Raw genomic sequence first — 17,886 nt, 5'->3', positions numbered from 1 at the left:
TTCTCGAGATCTTAAGTTCAGACCACAAGGAACGCAACTAACTTTGAGGATGAGTTTGATAGAGTAGGTTGCATTTAAATTATTACGTTTATAAGTATAATACAGGAACAAAATGACCTGGAGTACAAATTACTTGTGCAACGCATACTCAACCGGGGTAGAACTAGTTAGTAAGTAGCAACTCAAACTATGGGTTCCTCTCAATAATAATGTACACCCACAAGTTTTTATGCCTTTATTTATTTATCTATTTATCTATCTACTCATGGATTTTTTTTTTCTTTTCCTTTTCTTTTTTGGAAGAACCGTACTTTGTAAAAAGATATAAAACCAGTACGGAAATATGAGAAAACGAAAGAATTATTTCCCCCTTTCATTCCCCACTCATAATTTAGTTATTAAATCGAGTAGCTCCACAGCGACATGTCGTCGGCGTCGAGATCCATGTCGGGCGCGTATGTGTGGTGCGGCGGCGGCAGCAGCATTGCTTCCGCCATGTCGGCCAGCAGGCCCGGCATGCCGAACTCCGCCTCCTCGTCCATGAAGAACACGTCATCCTCCGCCGCCGCGGCCGCCGCCGTGTCAGGTGGCCGGAAGGCTTCGGCGGCCTGGGCGGCGGCCTTCTGGATGTCCTTGGGGTGGAGGGTCGGGGGGAGGGGGAGGCGGGAGGCGGAGTCGGCGAAGTTGAGGCAAGCGGCGCGGCCCCTCAGCGCCATGGCGGCCACGTCGTGGGCTCTGGCTGCCATTTCAGCGGTCGGGAATGTGCCCAGCCAAATCCTGCTCTTCTTGTTCGGCTCCCGGACCTCGCACACCCACTTCCCGGAGTTCCGCCGCCGGACGCCGCGGAACACCGGGTGACGTGTCTCCTTGAACTTCTTCCGGCCGGCGCGCTTCTTAGGACATCTCGACGCCAGAAGAAGCTCCTCGTCGGAGACGCTGGTTCGGGAGCAACACGACGTCGCATCGGAGGACGAAACATTATCCATTCTCTGATTATTATTATTATTATTATTATTATTAATTTTTTGTTTTGTTTTGTTTTGGGAGAATGAATTTATAAGAATTCGAACGCTGAAACACGGATTGGGGATTCGGAGGATACAGTCTGTTAATCTGATGGGACGGTTTTCATTTTTTTGGGATGATGTGGCTGCTTCCTCAACTTCTGCTGACACGTGTCCAACTTGTCTTGTCTGACGATTTCTTTTCAAGGGGGCTTTGAGTTTGACTGGGATTTGTGAGCTGTCACTGAGAGGGAGGGGAAGCTGATGTGGATGCCTTCTTTTTTGCTGCTTCTATGATGACGTGGACACTCCTTCTAGACTTAGTCGTACATACTTCTAGTTCTACTACTACTACCCAAGTGATTTATTGCATAATTAATTTTTATATTTTCTTTTTTGAAAAACTTTAACTTAAATTTTGTATAAAGGTGTTCGTGGTGAATTCTAATAGATGAGAGGATTGAGGGGCTTTGCCTTAAGTTGATGTTCAAGTCAGTGGAATTTGAATATGTTCTCGAGACGAACAATATATCTAATTTACGTACCTGCATACATGAGTTTGTTCATGTGGATATTGATATGTGAGATTGAAGGATTCTAGGCACAAGATCTGTGATTAGTAGACGTGTAGTTGAGAGTGTTTTACTCCTTCACAAAGTCAATTGTTTGACCTTATTAAAAGTTGTGGGTTCAAATTCAAATCTCACCTTCATATTCGTGGTATGATTTATTTCAATCTAAAAATATCAATATGATATGTTGGTATACATATCCAATTCTTTTCCTCATTTAGGGAAGATATTTTCTTTAGAAAAATATTTAGGGAACTTGAAAAACAATATTTAAATTTATATTTTGAAAAAAATTGAAAACAATCCTAAGAAGCAAGTTATTTGATTTTATTCTTTCCAGAATTAATTTTTGGAATATCTTTTAAAAATAATATGAAACAAGTAACACAAACAATTACCAAATACTTCGACTTTTTCTATAAAACTAAATGATAAACAAAAAATATGAGCGTTATCGAATGAACCTTTAAATATTTACCACATTAAATTTTGGTAATTTTTTGATAAGTAAAACGGAAAAAAAAAGAAGACACTTTTTTACTTTAAAAAAATGAAAAATTCTTAAAAATTATTTTTGTTTACATGTACCAAAAGAAAAGGATTGAAATAGAAGGAGGAAGAATCTAAGAAAGTGCGAAAAGAGTGAATTATTAATGGAAAAAAATGGAGCATTAAGGAAAGGGAAGGTTGGAGAAGGTTCGAGGGTGCTGATGTGGACAACAAGACAAATAAATATCTTTTGGATGTGACGTCACACAGTACCTTTTTCTTTTGCAACACGGTTACAGTTGGTTGCGACCGTCTCTTCCCACGTTTTCCCGCGGAAACGCGTGGACCACGTGCCTTATTTATCCACGTCATCATGGGCCCCACCCTGATTTCTTTGCTCTACTAAACTAACTGTCATTTTCGTTCAACTCACCTTTTTTTTTTCTAATTTTATTTATTTTTACAACCATTTTTTTAATAACTATCATAAAATTGTTTATTTGGATATTAAATTTTCTAAAGCTTTTATTAGATGGATTTTGGTGGTTGGGGAGCTCACATACTAGGAATACGAACTACTATTTGTCACGTAAATAAAGAAAATAACCAAATTCATTTAATTTTATGCATTTTTTTATAAAAAATATTGTTAATCCATATATACTTAGAGTTTGTTAAACTTAGTCTTAGAATTTAAATTTGATCCAAATAAGCTATGAATTTAAATGAGTTATGAAATTATATTTGGATTCTTTAAAAAAAAAAAAGAATATGGGCTTTTATATGGCTTGATTTTAGCCTATTTATTATTATTTATTTACCCTTTCATCAAGAATACCGGGTTGTTTTCTTTTTCTTTTTGAATGATAAGGCATATGTAGATGCTTCCTCAAGTAGGCCAAGTCCAATATCTCACTTATTATTTTTCGTTTATAAGATGAAAAATATGTGTGTTTTTTATTATTTTTTATTATTGTCTTCTTAATTACGATATCAATTTATTATCAGAGAGAAAGAGACAATTAGATAATAGAAAACGTGTTGTACTATGTAGATTCTATTTTGATTTGCGAAACAGTATTTTATATACTAATAATTTGTATTTTAATTTCAAATTCTAGAGAATTATATAAAATTAATTTTAAATAAAACTAGATTTGGGTTTTTGATCATTTGTGCGTTAATTAGAACCACATAGTATAAAATTGCCTCGAGGATTATTTAAATTTGGCCACACTTACGATAACATATTTTAACATACAAAAATATGCCACATAGTATAAAATTGCCTCGAGGATTATTTAAATTTGGCCTTACTTACGATAACATATTTTAACATACAAAAATATATTACACAAAAAACCGTAGAAGTGAAAAAGAAAAAAGGTCAAGGTGCGTTGGAAGTGATTTTGGCCAAAATCATTTTTGTCATGTCATAATCACTTCTCTCTTCACTAATCATGTTTGACAAATAATTACAAAGTTGATTTTAGGAAAATTTAAAATCACTTTAAATTCATTTTTAAGGCATCACTGATGATTTAAAAAATATCAATTATATTTAAATTTATTTTTTAAAAACACTTTTTCTACTATCACTCTCAAACACACCCTTAACATATAACGGTTACTAAATCAAATATGGACTATAACAATCAAATTTGTAGAAAAAGAAGATCTCATTGAAGTTGCTAGCCTATCTCATGCTTTAATCCATGCCTTGATGAAAAAATATGGACTTTTTGTTAGAAAGAAAAAGAAGACAAAACAGGAAACGAACAGTCTTGTATTGTGGAACTCACTGCCTTGAAAGCAAATTCAACACGACTACGATGTTAAATCGTGTTTTGCTGATTGCTCCTGAGATTAACACAATCTTCACCTTAGACTAGGATTCAAATTACGAATAACTTACATGTGTTGTAATATGAATTTAATTTCAAATTTGAATATTTGGTAATAAAAGTAATATAAAAATAAGAACAAAAACAGTATTTTCAAAGGTGTCTCCTCAAAGAGGAAAAAGAGACACATCGAGGAAAGGAAGGAACTGTGAGACTCGGACTGTGACCGAGTCCATAAGGAAAGAAAATGTCAAAAGACACGTGTCAGAATAAGAGGGAGCAGTCAGTTTCAGTAGGACAACTGATTGTACCTTTAATCCAATCCCATCGTCTGACGCGCAAAAATAACTGACAGTTGACAGAACCCACGTCGATGTTTGCTTGGATTTGCCACTTTCAGTTTTAGCTGTGTTGTTGCTTTAATAGTAAACTCCTCGTTCCATGGCTTTTTTTTTTATTACACCATTTTCTTCCTTTGATCAAACAAATACTATTAAATCAACTCTTCGCTCGAATGTCGTTATACCAGCCAACTTGATCAAACAAATACTATTAAATCAACCTCTCATACATAGTCATAATAATCTTTTTGAACTCAGAATCTCTTGATTTGAGGTATATGTCAATTACCTCTGTGTTATGCTCGCTTTGACAGTCATATTACCCATTAATAAATATTATTATATCATTCTCTTTTCCATTTCAACCCTATGACATTGATATTTATTCATATGCTAAAAGTGATAATATATTATTATCATGTGATTAATGGTCCTAAATTAGCACCTTTATTACTTTTTTTTTAAATATATAAAAAATGAAAAAAAAAACTCACATGATATCCATTTTACAAATTCAAATGAGATGTATTTGATAATTGCATGGTACCACCCTGTAGCTCAAAACACATATTTCAACTTATAATATCATTATCATTTTATCTCACATGATAATTCTGATCAATGAGTTTGATTAAATTAATTATTGAAAGGACAAAAGATGCTACAAATGACTGTATGACATATGTTTAAGGTAGATAATACTGTTTGATAACAATAATTTCTAACAATCCAATTATATTGTCCCTTTTTTATGTCATAAGAAAATTTATTTATTTTTCAACTTATTATTTCTTTTAGTTTCATATTTTTCACTCCATTAATTGCCAAAGCAGCTTGTTGCGAAGTTTGAGATTGTTTTATATTATATGCCCATGTTTATGATCTTTATATTTCAATGTTGATCAAATAAAGTGGATGTTATAATTTTTATTTTACAAATTTAGTGGCAGACATTCACATTTTTTTTAGTACAACAACTTAGAGATACGGAGATCGAAATTCCGATTTCGAGGAAAGGAATATATGTCAATTACCGCTCATGTTGCGGTAGATATAACGACAAGTTATAACCACTAAATTTTATGGATATTGGAGAATTTTTTTAAAATAATAATATTAATCGGCTACATATTTTTAGTTGGATAAAAAGTTATTGTCAAGATACAATTCTATTCCCCAAATTTAGCAAAATCAATTTATATGTATAAAGTTGTGCCAGTGAAAATGCATTAACATATTTTCTATGTATGGAATCCATCAACAAACCAACGTACAGATTTAGATTGGAACGACTCTCAACTGATTATTAAATTTTTCTATTTATTTATTTATTTATTTTTGAATTTAAACACATTGATTTAGACGAAAGAATAAACATAAAACATATAGTTTGTAGATTCAAAGATGTTTAAGCTTCAATGGCTCTCTTTCTTCCTCTAATTGCAACTTTGGGTTGCTTATTTTTTTTTATATGGAAGCAAATGTCTCCAATGATTCAAATGCTATAATTATTAATGTGAACGATACATTATCTTTTCAGATTCAATTCATTATCCACATAGCACTTTATAAATGTTGTCCGATCTTATTCAAAAAGTTAAAGATGGTGGGCTTGATACGATCGAGACATATATATTTTGGGATCGTCATGAGCCTCAACGACGAAATTATGATTTCTCTGGAAATCTGATTTCATCAAATTCTTCAAACTTGTCCAAGATGCTGAACTTTATGTTGTCATGAGGATTGGTCCTTATGTGTGTGCTGAGTGAAACTATGGAGGCTTCTCAATGTGGTTGCACAACATGCTAGGAATCCAACTACGAACGGATAATCAACTCTACAAGAATGAAATGCAAACTTTCACTGAAAAAATATTGAATATGTGTAAACAAGCAAACCTATTTGCATCACAATGAAGACCAATAATCTTAGCTGAAATTGAGAATGAGTATGAAAATGGAGGAAAAACATATATCAATTGGTGCGCTCAAATGGTCGAATCTCTCAATATTGGCATTCCATGGATTATGTGCCAACAGAGGGTGATACTTCATAACCTATAATTAATACATGTAACAGATTTTATTGTGATAAATTTACTCCTAAGAGTCCTAGGAACCCAAAAATGTTTACTGAAAATTGGGTGGGATGATTCAAAAAATGGGGCGATAAAGACCCTTACAGTAGAAGATGTAACATTTTCTATGATAAGATTTTTTTCAATCTAGTGGCGACAACTATTACATGTATCATGGAGGCACCAACTTTGGAAGAACATCGAGAGGTCCATTCATCACTACGTCTTATGATTACAATGCCTCACTTGACGAATATGGAAACTTGAATCAACCCAAATGAGGGCATCCCAAACAACTCCATGCATCAATAAAATTGGGAGAGAAACTTCTCACCAATGGCACCGATTAGACAAAACCTATAGTAGCTCGTTTACTTTAACAAAATTCTCTAACCAAACAACGGGGAAAGGTTCTGTTTCTTGAGCAATACTGATGATAGCAATGATACCTCCATAGATTTGCAGGTTGATTGAGAATACTTTGTGCTGGCTTGGTCTGTGAGGATTCTTCATGGTTGCAACAATGAAGTTTACAACACCAGAGGTTAATTCTCAAACATTTATGTTTCTAAAGGAGCAAAATGAGAAGGAAAATGCACAACTTTCGTGGACTTGGACTTCAAAGCCCATGAGAGACACTCTACAAGGGAAAGGTACATTTAAGGCAAACCTTCTCACCACTGTTGATGTGAGTGTTGATGTGAACGACTACTTGTGGTATATGACGAAGGTGGAAACCAATACGACATCTTCTCTTTAAAATGTATCATTGCGAGTGAATACAAAGGGTCATGTGCTTCATGCTTATGTAAATAGAAGGTATATTGGGTCACACAAGAGAAATGATGGCCAAAGTTTTGTGTTTGAGAAACATATTCTATTGAAATTGGGAACCAACATTATAACCCTTTTGAGTGCTACAGTTGGAAACTTTACGACCCTAACTCAATAGACGCATGATGGCTCGAACTTGGATCTTGGTGTCAACATTAAAGCCTCTTGGAACGTAGTGATGTTTTCGAAATGATTCTTATTAATCAAGTATAATTATACCAGGTCCAAAAGAATATGTATTTATTTTTCCGACTAAAAAAGACATAGTATAAACTTTGAGGGTAATAGGATTCGTATTTCAAGAATTAGTTTAAAATATGATCAATCATTAATTAGGATACTATGTATGTGTCAAGTTTTTTACATTTATGTTATTATTTAACACTGGATTATTCAGCATTGAAAGATAAAAAAATGAATGACAAATAGGTTTCAAAATTAAATACTCATTTGTGGTACTGGACTTTCAATGGTTAGTGAGACACCTAAAGTCCTATTGATCAAAATGATCAATGTTTGAGCCTTTGTATCCTTTGATAGAAAGATTATTATACCTTTGTATCCTTTGATCACAAGTTCTTACAAAGTTCAAAAATAAAGTAAGTACCAATGCAGTAACGATTGAAATTAAAATTGGATTGTAATAACGAGTAACTGAACTTAGAGTTTTAAGTATTTGTTTATAAAATGTAAATAACGAAAATTAGTCTCAACTCTCAATAACACGTATATCTATATATTAATTAAATTTATCCAACCATAAACTTAAGTTTTTGGACCGAGAGGTAGTTTATTGATGATATTAGAGTGGGTAATCATATATTCAAACAACTGCATCATTATTTTCTTCTAATTTATTATTATTTCCATTAACTTAACCATCATGAGATGGCTCAAGTGATCAATGAAGAAGAAGAAGGTGCGCGCAAGTTGGCCCGGACACAGATTCAAAAAAAAAAAAAATAATAAAATTATTTCCATTAACTTAACAACTACGTGGTTGTCAACTAATATTAATAACTTTTTTGAGAGAAGATTTGATATAGGGGTACTTTTGAAAATAAAAAGAAAGTATTTGTTTTAAGAAGGAAAAACTACAAATCTTTTAACCCCGTGACACCCACGAACGGAGATCTCTTTCGTCGTTCTCTCTAGTCTCGCCGCCGCTTGTTGCCACCGTCGCCGCCGCCGGTCGTTGCTGAATTACTCCCCCTCAGTCGCTTCATACCGCCGCCGTCGCTGCCCTCGAATCTCCCGCAATCTTGCCCTCTCTGCCCTAAGATCGGGTAAGTCATAACTTTGTTCATTCTACCCTTCGTCCCTACTTTCGTTGCTCTCGTCTCCGGATCTGCAATTAAATCACGAGGTTGACATTCATACTTGTTTTAGCCATTTATTTAGTACTGATGCTTGACGAGTGACTTTACAATTTTGAGTCGTTTGAATTTTAGAATTTAAAAATTGAAATTCTGGAAAATCAGTGAACTTGATTGTCCTTGCCCTGAGGGGTAAGTTATGTCAGCTTCCCTGTACTGTACCATTAAATTTGGTTGTCCTTGCCCTGTTTCTCTCAATTTCAAAGAAAAACCCACTAGTAATGCTTTGGCCCTAATCTTCACTGTTTCTCCCCGTCTGCTATATATATATATTTGGGTTTGTGTAATTATCTGTAATTTACTGAGAATTTAAATTTTTTCCCTATCAATGAATTAGTTAACTGATTCTCCATCATTTACTTACCCCAGTACAGAATTATAATTTTTTTTGTTAGAAGTAGACTTTAAGCATGCTTGCTAGGTGGAGTATTCTTGAGTAAAGGCCATTTAATAGTTCCAACTAATCGAACTTGACTATGAAAGTTAAAAAGTGAGGAGGGTAAGGGTTAACTTAAGTTCCTAATCTATAATTAGAGATGGAGACAAGTAGAACAGAAAAAGTATAAAAAATGACAAGTGAATTTCATTCTATATGCGTATGTGGCTGAAGTGAAGAATTCTTTGGTGTATAAAGTTCTCTTGAGAATGAATAGTTACAATTAAGTAAACTTGATATAGTATTCTTCTACAAGATCTCAAAAAGATTTTTCGTATTCTAATTATTGGCATTTTCCTTTTAAGTTTGCTTGCTTTTTGCAGTTTTGGGTTGCTCCCCTTGCACTTTTGGTATATTTTATGTCAATGTCCAATGTATTTTGTATGAGTGGAACTTTCGTTTTTTTATTCTTAAGTTATTCACAGAAAAATTTGCTGTAATTTTATTGTTCTTTTTTATGCTACAAAAACCACTATATTTGTTATACTTTTACATGGGGGCAAGTATCTTGTTCTGGTTGTTCAGCTTCTTGTTGCTTATTGTGTGTGTACTAGAACTGTATGGGGATAAATAATTCTTGTTGTTGGATGAAAATAATAAGATATGCCTTTTAAGATATGTAAATGGCAGTCGTACGGGCTTCTGCTGAGCTTAGTGAAGGACATGACTGTAGTTAGAGTTATATTTTTAAGAAAAGGGCTACTTCCGTAATACATATTTGAGTTAAGCTGAAAAGATCATGATTGTTTGACAAAACTTGAAGTTCATAATGTTCATTTATGAAGTGTACTGATAGCCTGATGTTAAACTTAGTTAGGTAGTGTTTTTGTGTAGAGAATGAAGGACTTAGTAAAAAACCCTCTTTGAACGGGTCGCTGCTTACTTCCTCTTCTAGATCTAGAAAGAGTGGTTCCTCGTAATGTAAAACGAGGAGACGGCAGACAGCAGCAAGGAGATCTTGAGTGGCAACAATGGAGAAAGGGAGGAGGAGGAGAAGGAGAGAGGAAGGAGAAGAGGGAAGAAGATAAAAAATCCAATAACAATAAAAATATTATTAAATTATATATTTTGTCAAGTCAGCAATCTAAGAAATATGGACTCTTGGGCAATATGTCCGTGTCGGCCACTCCAACACTTATTGGACACTTATTGGACACTTATCGGACACTTGTTAGCTCAATAGATTTGTGTCACATACTAGTTGTACATAGTGAATATGGATTCAACACTTGTTATAAAAATGATATATACTTAAAAAGATAGTCACGTATCAAACACTTCTTAAGCATAAGAAATAGACATAAATAGTAATATAGCACAAAATAATAAAATTTGAGAGCAAAATACATCACTCATTTTTTAAATGTGCTAACTTATCGACTTTGAATTTTCTTGGTATGAAAATGATATATACTTAAAAAAAAATTGTATACTTTCATAAACGTAGATTTTTAGAAAATAACGTGTCGTCGTGTCCATATCCGTGTTGTGTGGTATCTGTGTCTCGTGTCTGTATCCATGCTTCTGTACAGTCAACAACTTAACTACCGCATCATCTTAACATTAGTCCATTAACATTAGTCCATGAATGGTCAAAGCATCTTAGGGACCATTTAGAACAGTTTTACAAACCTTGGGGACTAAGTGTCCCTTTTGAAATTCTAGGGCCCAAAAAGACATCTACCTCAAACCCTAGGGACCAAAAAATGTATTTTGCTCTTGAAATACATTATTTTTTATGTTACTTTGTAAAAAGTAATTTTTTTCAAGGAAAAAAATGGGACAGACTCGCTGACTTTTTTGCAAAGGGTAAGTGCATATTTGTTATAGATTTTTAGATATGTTCTTCACTCTTAGAATTAGTTTCAAATAACTATCTTTTTGATGTGGTGAAATTAGGTTTCATGAACTCGGTTGTTGCATTTATGCTGTTTTCCTTAAATTTTTTAGAAACTCAATTTTTTTTAGAAACATCTTAGTGATGGTATGAAATATTAATACAAAAGATAGGGAAGAAACCCTTGAGGGAAGCTATGAAAAGCACTTCCAATTGGACCGAAAGGAAGATGAACTATAATTTTGAAAGTTAGAGGCATTTTTGCACCAAGAGAGAGCCAATAAAGATATACATTGCATGAGCATGTCATATGGTTGCTCTCTATGGTTGAAGATGTGACTGTTTTGCTCAATCCATGTAGACCAAATAAATGCTCTAATGAAATTCAGTCACAACACCTTCTCCCTCGATTTGGACAATGTGAATCTATTGTTAAGGAGAGCCAGAGGGAAGTCCATCAATGCCACTTGTTCAATGAATATATTGAAACGTTTCATACTTTGAGTGGGAGGTTTCCATTAGACTTTTCAGAAGACCATATGCAAAATTTATAATATCTGCCAAGAATCCAGTTTTCACCACACAAATAAGAAAGATCAGATAGCTCTTGCCAAAATTGGGATCTAAACTATGCTTTATGGAGACTGTTTATGCTTGAGAGCCAGAAGCTCTAACAAGCAATCAAAGAGACATCAAGAGAAGCCCATATTTATCAAAGAGACATTAAGGGATAGAGAGAACACACCTGTGGGGGAATCATTCCAAGGATAATAATGCCTCTAGAGGATCCTTGGGCATCAAGAGAAGCCCAATCATTGTTCTTGTCTCCTAATATTTATCAACAGTATTAGACTACATCTCTTGGAGAATAAAAAAACTTGGATTATATTCGAGGATGTGGTCTTTGATGAGGACATAGTAATCAGCGACCCTTTAACCTGTAAGGATGAGACTGTTTTGTCATAATTTATGGAATATTGCAAACTATTCATTTCCCTATGGTCAAAGTTTTGTTTCTTGGAAGGCTTATTCTTCTTCATTTGATTGTAGATGGGCATGATGCATAGGCCATTGGTATAAAGCCAAGGAGAGGCCATGTGGAGATATGGGGAGGAGTGGGTCGTTCCTGTCTGTGTACCCATTTGCCCATGATGAGGCAAATATGGGAAATAATGGGAACAGGGGCTGTTCCACATTTAAGAAATGACCACTCATTCGGGGAAGTTCTTGCTTGGGTATTTGGAGGGAATCCAGGGTATTTAGGACCTATAATTAGTAAAGCTGATTAATCACTGGAGGCTGTGGGTAAGGATTGGGGAAGTCAACTCCTCAGTGTATGGGTAAGGGCTAGATAATGTCATTCATGTTTGGTTCAAGGTCGTCAATGGTGGCAGAATGATGGGTGCCTTTTGTGAAGAAGGTTCTTTTAGAGTCAATGGTGATTGCTTTTTGTTTTCTTGCATTGTTCACTAGCACAGGGTCAGGAAGAGAAGGGGTTTGGCAATGACTCAACCACTCTGTTAGCAGTGGGGTAAGCCACATGGGTTAGAAAGAGCTGGTTTAGTTTGAGGGGATGGGCTAAGTGGCCGCAGTGGGTCTCTCAATGTAGGATTGGAGTGAAACAAAGGTCTAAGTGATGTAAGTGGATATGTCAATGCTGGTTTGGAGTGTGCAACTTGCAAGGACCTAGGTGAAGGAAGTGGCCTTCGGGTAAAAGGGTCTTCTCTGCAAGCGAGTTAATAAATGGTGAGGGCTTTATTAAATAGGGTGGAGAATAGGTAGGCACATGAGTAGATTTTTTTTCCCTCGATGGTGACATGTTAGGGTGGAGATTCGAGATAGGAGACTGGGTAGGCTTTCTTGCTATTTTGTGGGGTTGTGGATTGAGATGTTGAGAGTTTCTAGGAGGAGGTTTGGGATCTTGTTAGATATCATGTCTCTCTTTAGGCTTATGTGTTCAAAGTTTTTTATAATTACTCTTTAGATCAGATCTAGCTTGATTGGACCGGACCCCGTCTTTTAGTTTGGCTTCTGGCTGTCTTTATGTATGCCCTCATGTATTCCTTTCATCTATCTTAATTAAAGCTGAGTTTTTTTTTTAAAAGGTGTAACGAACACAGCAATACAGTTTTTGATTTACAAGAACTGATGATAACATATTACACGTAATATTTAAATAATCACAATATATTACTTTTAAAAATAATATAAAAGTGATATGTATTTAAAAATACGTTATCTGATATGTTATTTTGTAAAAAAAATTTATGAAAAAAGAATGGACACAGACTTGCTGATTTGTTTGCAGAGGGTTAGTGCATAGTTGTGGATTTTTAAACATGTTCTTTACTCTTTGGGTTTAGTTTCAAATAACTGCCTTCTTGATGTGGGGAAATTAAGTTTTATGAACCCTGATGCTGCATTTGTATATTTTTTTTTGGTTATCCTTGTATCATGAGAGAAACACGTTAAATTTTTTTCTCTACTTCTGTTCAGGTAGTATGAAGCCAATTTTTTGTGGAAACTTTGAGTATGATGCTCGACAGCCTGATCTAGAGAGACTTTTTGGTAGATATGGAAAAGTTGATAGAGTAGATATGAAATCTGGTGAGCTTCTAGCCATAGCATATCTGTTTGTGTCTTGATTCCTGAATTCATTTGGATATTGGTTTACTAGAGGATGAACTACTAATGTGCCTTGTTCTGGTTCGTAAAGAATGGCTTTGAGCAGTTTTGGTCTAGATCTGTTCCTGGTAACTTTAGACTTAGAGGCTGTTTGGCGGTTGTTTTGCCATTTCTGAAAATTGTTTTTAAGCACTGTAATCAGCAGCTTGCAGATGTTGAAGTTCAATCAAGTGTTCACAGCCCTCAGAACAACTTCAATTATGAAAATCAAACCACCGTTAGAACAAACTAAAAATAAAAAAGAGAATTTTTCAAACAATCTATACAATTTGATAAATATTTTCAAGGAGACATCAGTTGCCTATGGTAATGGGTGAGGTGGTGCGAGATAATTTGCAACTGTCACTTGGTCAACCACCTCCAAAGAGGCTCTTGCCTTGGTTGCCTTCAAGCTGCATATTGTATTTAGTTTTTTCCCAAGTAGATTTGACTAAAATATGGTATATCACTTGTTCTCTCTTGAGGGTCAACCCAATTTACTGAATGAAAAGTTTATGTGTATTTTAGTACATTTGACTCGGATATCCTCTTCGACATTGCTACATTGTCACAAAAAATATAGATATTTATGCACAATCATGTATATGTTACAATGAGTTCTTGTACCTATTATACATTATACTATGTTATTTTTCTGATCTGAAAAAATGTTCCTCCACTCAGACTTGGCCATTTGTATGAATCTCGCAATTAGTCAAGCAAGAAACTTTGCGTCATAGGCTATCTCGCGTGTCAAAATTAATGGATGTATTACTGATGGCCATTATTATTAAGCTAATGCGTGTTATGTATGAACTTTGCTCCTACATTATATGACCAAGTTGGTAGTATTTTTGTGATGACAGTTTACAGTTGATAAATAACTTAACTTATAAATATTGGAAATGGACTTTAAAGAAACATATACATTGGAACTGGAAGTTTCTTAGTTTAACTATCTACAAAAATTCTATATATATATATATAATAAAATAGGATGAATGATCAATAGGTTTAACCACTAGTATTCAGTTTTGTTTGGATTACTTAGGCCTTGTTAAAAGGGGCCATGTCAGAATTTATATAAATGTAGCAAACTCGGAGGTGCTAATTCAAGTGTTGGATACAACGTCCGCAAGGCAATTCTGCTGTCGGAAATTCCCCTAAAGTAGAGGCTGTTCTCATTTGCATTTGGTGCTCTACAATATGATCTAGCATCATCCAGCATATGGAGATGAAAGATGGCAACATTTGTTGAGTTTTTGGTCGGGGTTCCAAAAAATTGTTGAGAAAAGAAGAGCGTATTTTTTAAATCCTAAACCGCCTTGGCCAGCATTTTCTTTGGTGCAGGATTTTCTTCGCATATTCATAATCATCTTCTTGGATAAGGATGGCTATTCAGAATTGAGTTTTCTGCCTGTGACGAGCTTCCTCGTCTTGTTTCCAAGAAGATTCATACTGATCCTCAATGGCACTACCATCTTACATTTTCCTCAGGCACTTTGCTTTCCATTCCTCATGACTTTTGCATGCCTACAATTTCAGACATTGTTTCATGCTTGAAACATTGTCGACCTCAACTGAGGCTGCAGAATAGATGGAGAAGGCACTCTCTATTTGTAGACCTACCATGTGACATCCTGTTTTGGATTATTGCTCCTTGACACCACTTAGTTCATGACACAAGGTCTGTTGCTAAATTCACTGGTAACTTAGTTTACAGATTTCACGATGGTTGCGAAAATTTCTTTCTTATGGTAAGATTTTTTGTGGTTTGTTGAATATTTGTTAGAGAGAATTGACATGGCATTTTGAGGAATTCTTTGGTGGGACAATTCTCATCTTTACCATCGTTGGTGTATCACAGATGCCTGAATAGTTTATTCAGTTTTACTTGTTTGATTGGTTTACAGGTTTTGCTTTTATATACATGGAGGATGAGAGAGATGCTGAGGATGCTATCCGTGCACTCGACCGGAGAGAATTTGGCCGAAAGGGTCGCAGACTACGTGTTGAGTGGACCAAAGTAATATAGATACATACATATGGCTCAACTTCCAATGAATTCTTTTCCTTTGTGGTACTTTTATTTGATTTTGTTTACTATACCTTAAACTGTTTCCATCAATAACTCTTTTGCTCCGTAGCAAGAGCGTGGCATTAGAAGACCAGGTGGTGGTGGAGGTGGAGGTGGTTCGAGGAGATCCTCTACTAATACAAGACCTTCAAAGACTTTATTTGTTATCAACTTTGACCCATATCATACTAGGACAAGGGATTTGGAGAGGCACTTCGATCCTTATGGTAAGATATTGAGTGTAAGGATTCGACGGAATTTTGCATTCGTCCAGTATGAATTGCAGGAGGATGCCACTAGAGCATTGGAGCTTACAAACATGAGGTGACATTCCTTCGTTGATTTGCATTTTATTTGGGCACTGCAGTTATCATATTGGAGTTTGATTAATCCTTCGTTTTCCACATTTCTTTTCTCCTCTGCACTGCAACCATCTGAAGGAAAATCACATTGATATTTTTCACTTGTTATAGGCCACTGATTACATGTTAAGCCATTTGTAATGCCATTTGATGATTGTTATTGTGTATAGCAAATTGATGGATCGAGTGATTTCGGTGGAATATGCTGTTCGAGATGATGACGAGAAAAGAAATGGGTACAGTCCTGATAGGAATCGTGATAGATCTCCTGATAGAAAGCGGCGATCCCCAAGTCCCTATAGAAGAGAGCGAGGAAGCCCTGATTACGGCAATGGTATTACCCGCAGTCCATACAGGAGACAAAGGGCCAGTCCTGATTATGGGAGTCGTCGTAGTCCAAGTCCTTATCAGAGAAACAGGGACTCTCCTGATTATGGCCGTGGTCGTAGCCCCAATCATAGTCCTTATAGACGGGAGAGAGAGAGATCAAGTGACCATGTTAGGCCCCCTAGCCATAGCCCCCCTCCTCATCAGAGGGAAAGAGCAAACGATGACCGAGTCCACAACCGAAGTCGCAGTCCTTACGGGAGAGAAAGGGGGAGCCCTACTGATGGACGTGGTGCCAGCTATAGTCCTCCTCGTGATATAGAGAGGTCAAACCCTGACAATGGTCACGAGCAGCGGCTAAATACAGTGGCAGAACCTGGGGATAGCCCCAGTTATGGTGGGACTCAGAGCCCAACGCATCGGGGATATAACAGGTTTGTTGTTGGAGTTTGTTTTATTATATTATTGATTCTTGTTCCATAATTTTGATCCTAGGCGCTCATGTTTTATGATGCTGCAGCCGTTCACCCCAAGCAGAGGAATGATGATCCAGAAAGTGAAGTGAAGTGAATGTTGCTCTCAATTTGCTCCCGACTATGTTAGCTGTATAATCAGTATCAGCGGCCTAAACATGTATTTTAAGGATACCGTTTTATGATTTCCAAATACACTTATGGTTCGGGTTCTAGCGATTCTAAGGACATGCTGTTACCAAATTTAAGTTAGCAATCATAATATTTAGCACCTCTGATGATACATATTCGATAGTCTTAACTTTGTTTCTTTATGCTTTCCTAGTTTTTGACAGTTAATGTTGTGGAACTTGTTTTATTTAGGGGTATAAATAGGTCGGGTTGGTTTTGCCTAGGAACCTTAGTTTGCCTCTACTTTAGAGGAGGAGTGAATTTGAAATGACTTTTAGAAGGGTAAAATGTGTGTGTGTTTAACACATTAAAAGTATTTTTCAAAATTAATTTTGAGTCTGGTCAGATAGGTTATTAAAAGTAATTTTGAAAATTATAATTAGAATTTTTTTTGGAATCATTTAAGTAATCGTGCTCCTAAAAATACTGATTCTAAATTCAGTATTGATGTTCCAATTCAATTGACCCTTTAGAAAAGCAAATGGACTAGACTGATAGTTTGGAAGAGAAATTAAATTACATGTATTATGTTATAGTAAAGCTCAAGTATTTAAGGATTTGTGTATCGTCTCTTGAAGAGAAGCGGCATAGACGACCATAAATCATTTTCCTGTTCTTACCATGTTTATCAACCACTTCATTTTTTACCTTCAATCTTGTTAGAAAACCAACCATATCATCCAGTTTCCAGGGTTGGGAACGTAGTATGAAGCAATAAACACCAATTTGGTGTCGGATTGGGCAGTAGACTTCAAGCAACAATTAAAATTCAATTGCTAAAATTTAGGCCACGTGGAATTCTATTGCACATCCCATTGTGCTATATCGGTATCTCGCTCACTCCATGTACGTAATTTCATAGGCAATTGATATTGACAAAAGGTTAGAATAACAAGTTTTTCAATAAATCTACGCAGTCAAATTTAGGTCGTTTACTACAATTTCTTAAAAAAATATACGATTTGATGATTAGCCTACATAAACATTATTTTTAAAATT

The 17,886-nt window shown here is 35.4% G+C and overlaps 2 protein-coding genes and 1 pseudogene across 4 annotated transcripts; 2 read left to right on the top strand and 1 right to left on the bottom strand.

The window, feature by feature from the left end:
* Positions 1–68: 68 nt before the first annotated feature.
* On the bottom strand, positions 69–1,033 carry LOC148211074 (dehydration-responsive element-binding protein 1A-like). Its single transcript, XM_088125942.1, has one exon. It carries the CDS (start codon positions 984–986, stop codon positions 399–401), a length of 588 nt encoding a protein of 195 aa, XP_087982068.1. The 5' UTR covers positions 987–1,033; the 3' UTR covers positions 69–398.
* A 4,688-nt stretch (positions 1,034–5,721) lies between these two features.
* LOC148211073 (beta-galactosidase pseudogene) lies at positions 5,722–6,971 on the top strand (annotated as a pseudogene).
* A 1,270-nt stretch (positions 6,972–8,241) lies between these two features.
* On the top strand, positions 8,242–17,001 carry LOC111025956 (serine/arginine-rich splicing factor RS40). 3 transcript variants are annotated; one of them, XM_022303890.2, is made up of 6 exons: positions 8,242–8,450; positions 13,310–13,420; positions 15,391–15,503; positions 15,625–15,878; positions 16,087–16,677; positions 16,764–17,001. In XM_022303890.2, the coding sequence occupies exons 2-6, from the start codon at positions 13,315–13,317 to the stop codon at positions 16,786–16,788; spliced, it is 1,089 nt and encodes a 362-aa protein (XP_022159582.1). In that variant the 5' UTR covers positions 8,242–8,450; positions 13,310–13,314; the 3' UTR covers positions 16,789–17,001. The 3 variants fall into 3 exon arrangements, with proteins under 3 accessions (XP_022159582.1, XP_022159583.1, XP_022159584.1); XM_022303891.2 differs by having other exon boundaries at positions 13,310–15,164; XM_022303892.2 differs by lacking the exon at positions 8,242–8,450 and adding an exon at positions 14,828–15,164.
* Positions 17,002–17,886: the final 885 nt, after the last annotated feature.

Source organism: Momordica charantia (assembly GCF_013281855.1).
Source record: "Momordica charantia cultivar OHB3-1 chromosome 6 unlocalized genomic scaffold, Mcharantia_2.0 BLBB01000006.1, whole genome shotgun sequence".
Taxonomy (NCBI): domain Eukaryota; kingdom Viridiplantae; phylum Streptophyta; class Magnoliopsida; order Cucurbitales; family Cucurbitaceae; genus Momordica; species Momordica charantia.
The sequence above is the reverse complement of the archived record's forward strand: the minus strand, read 5'-3'. Positions and strand labels throughout refer to the sequence as shown.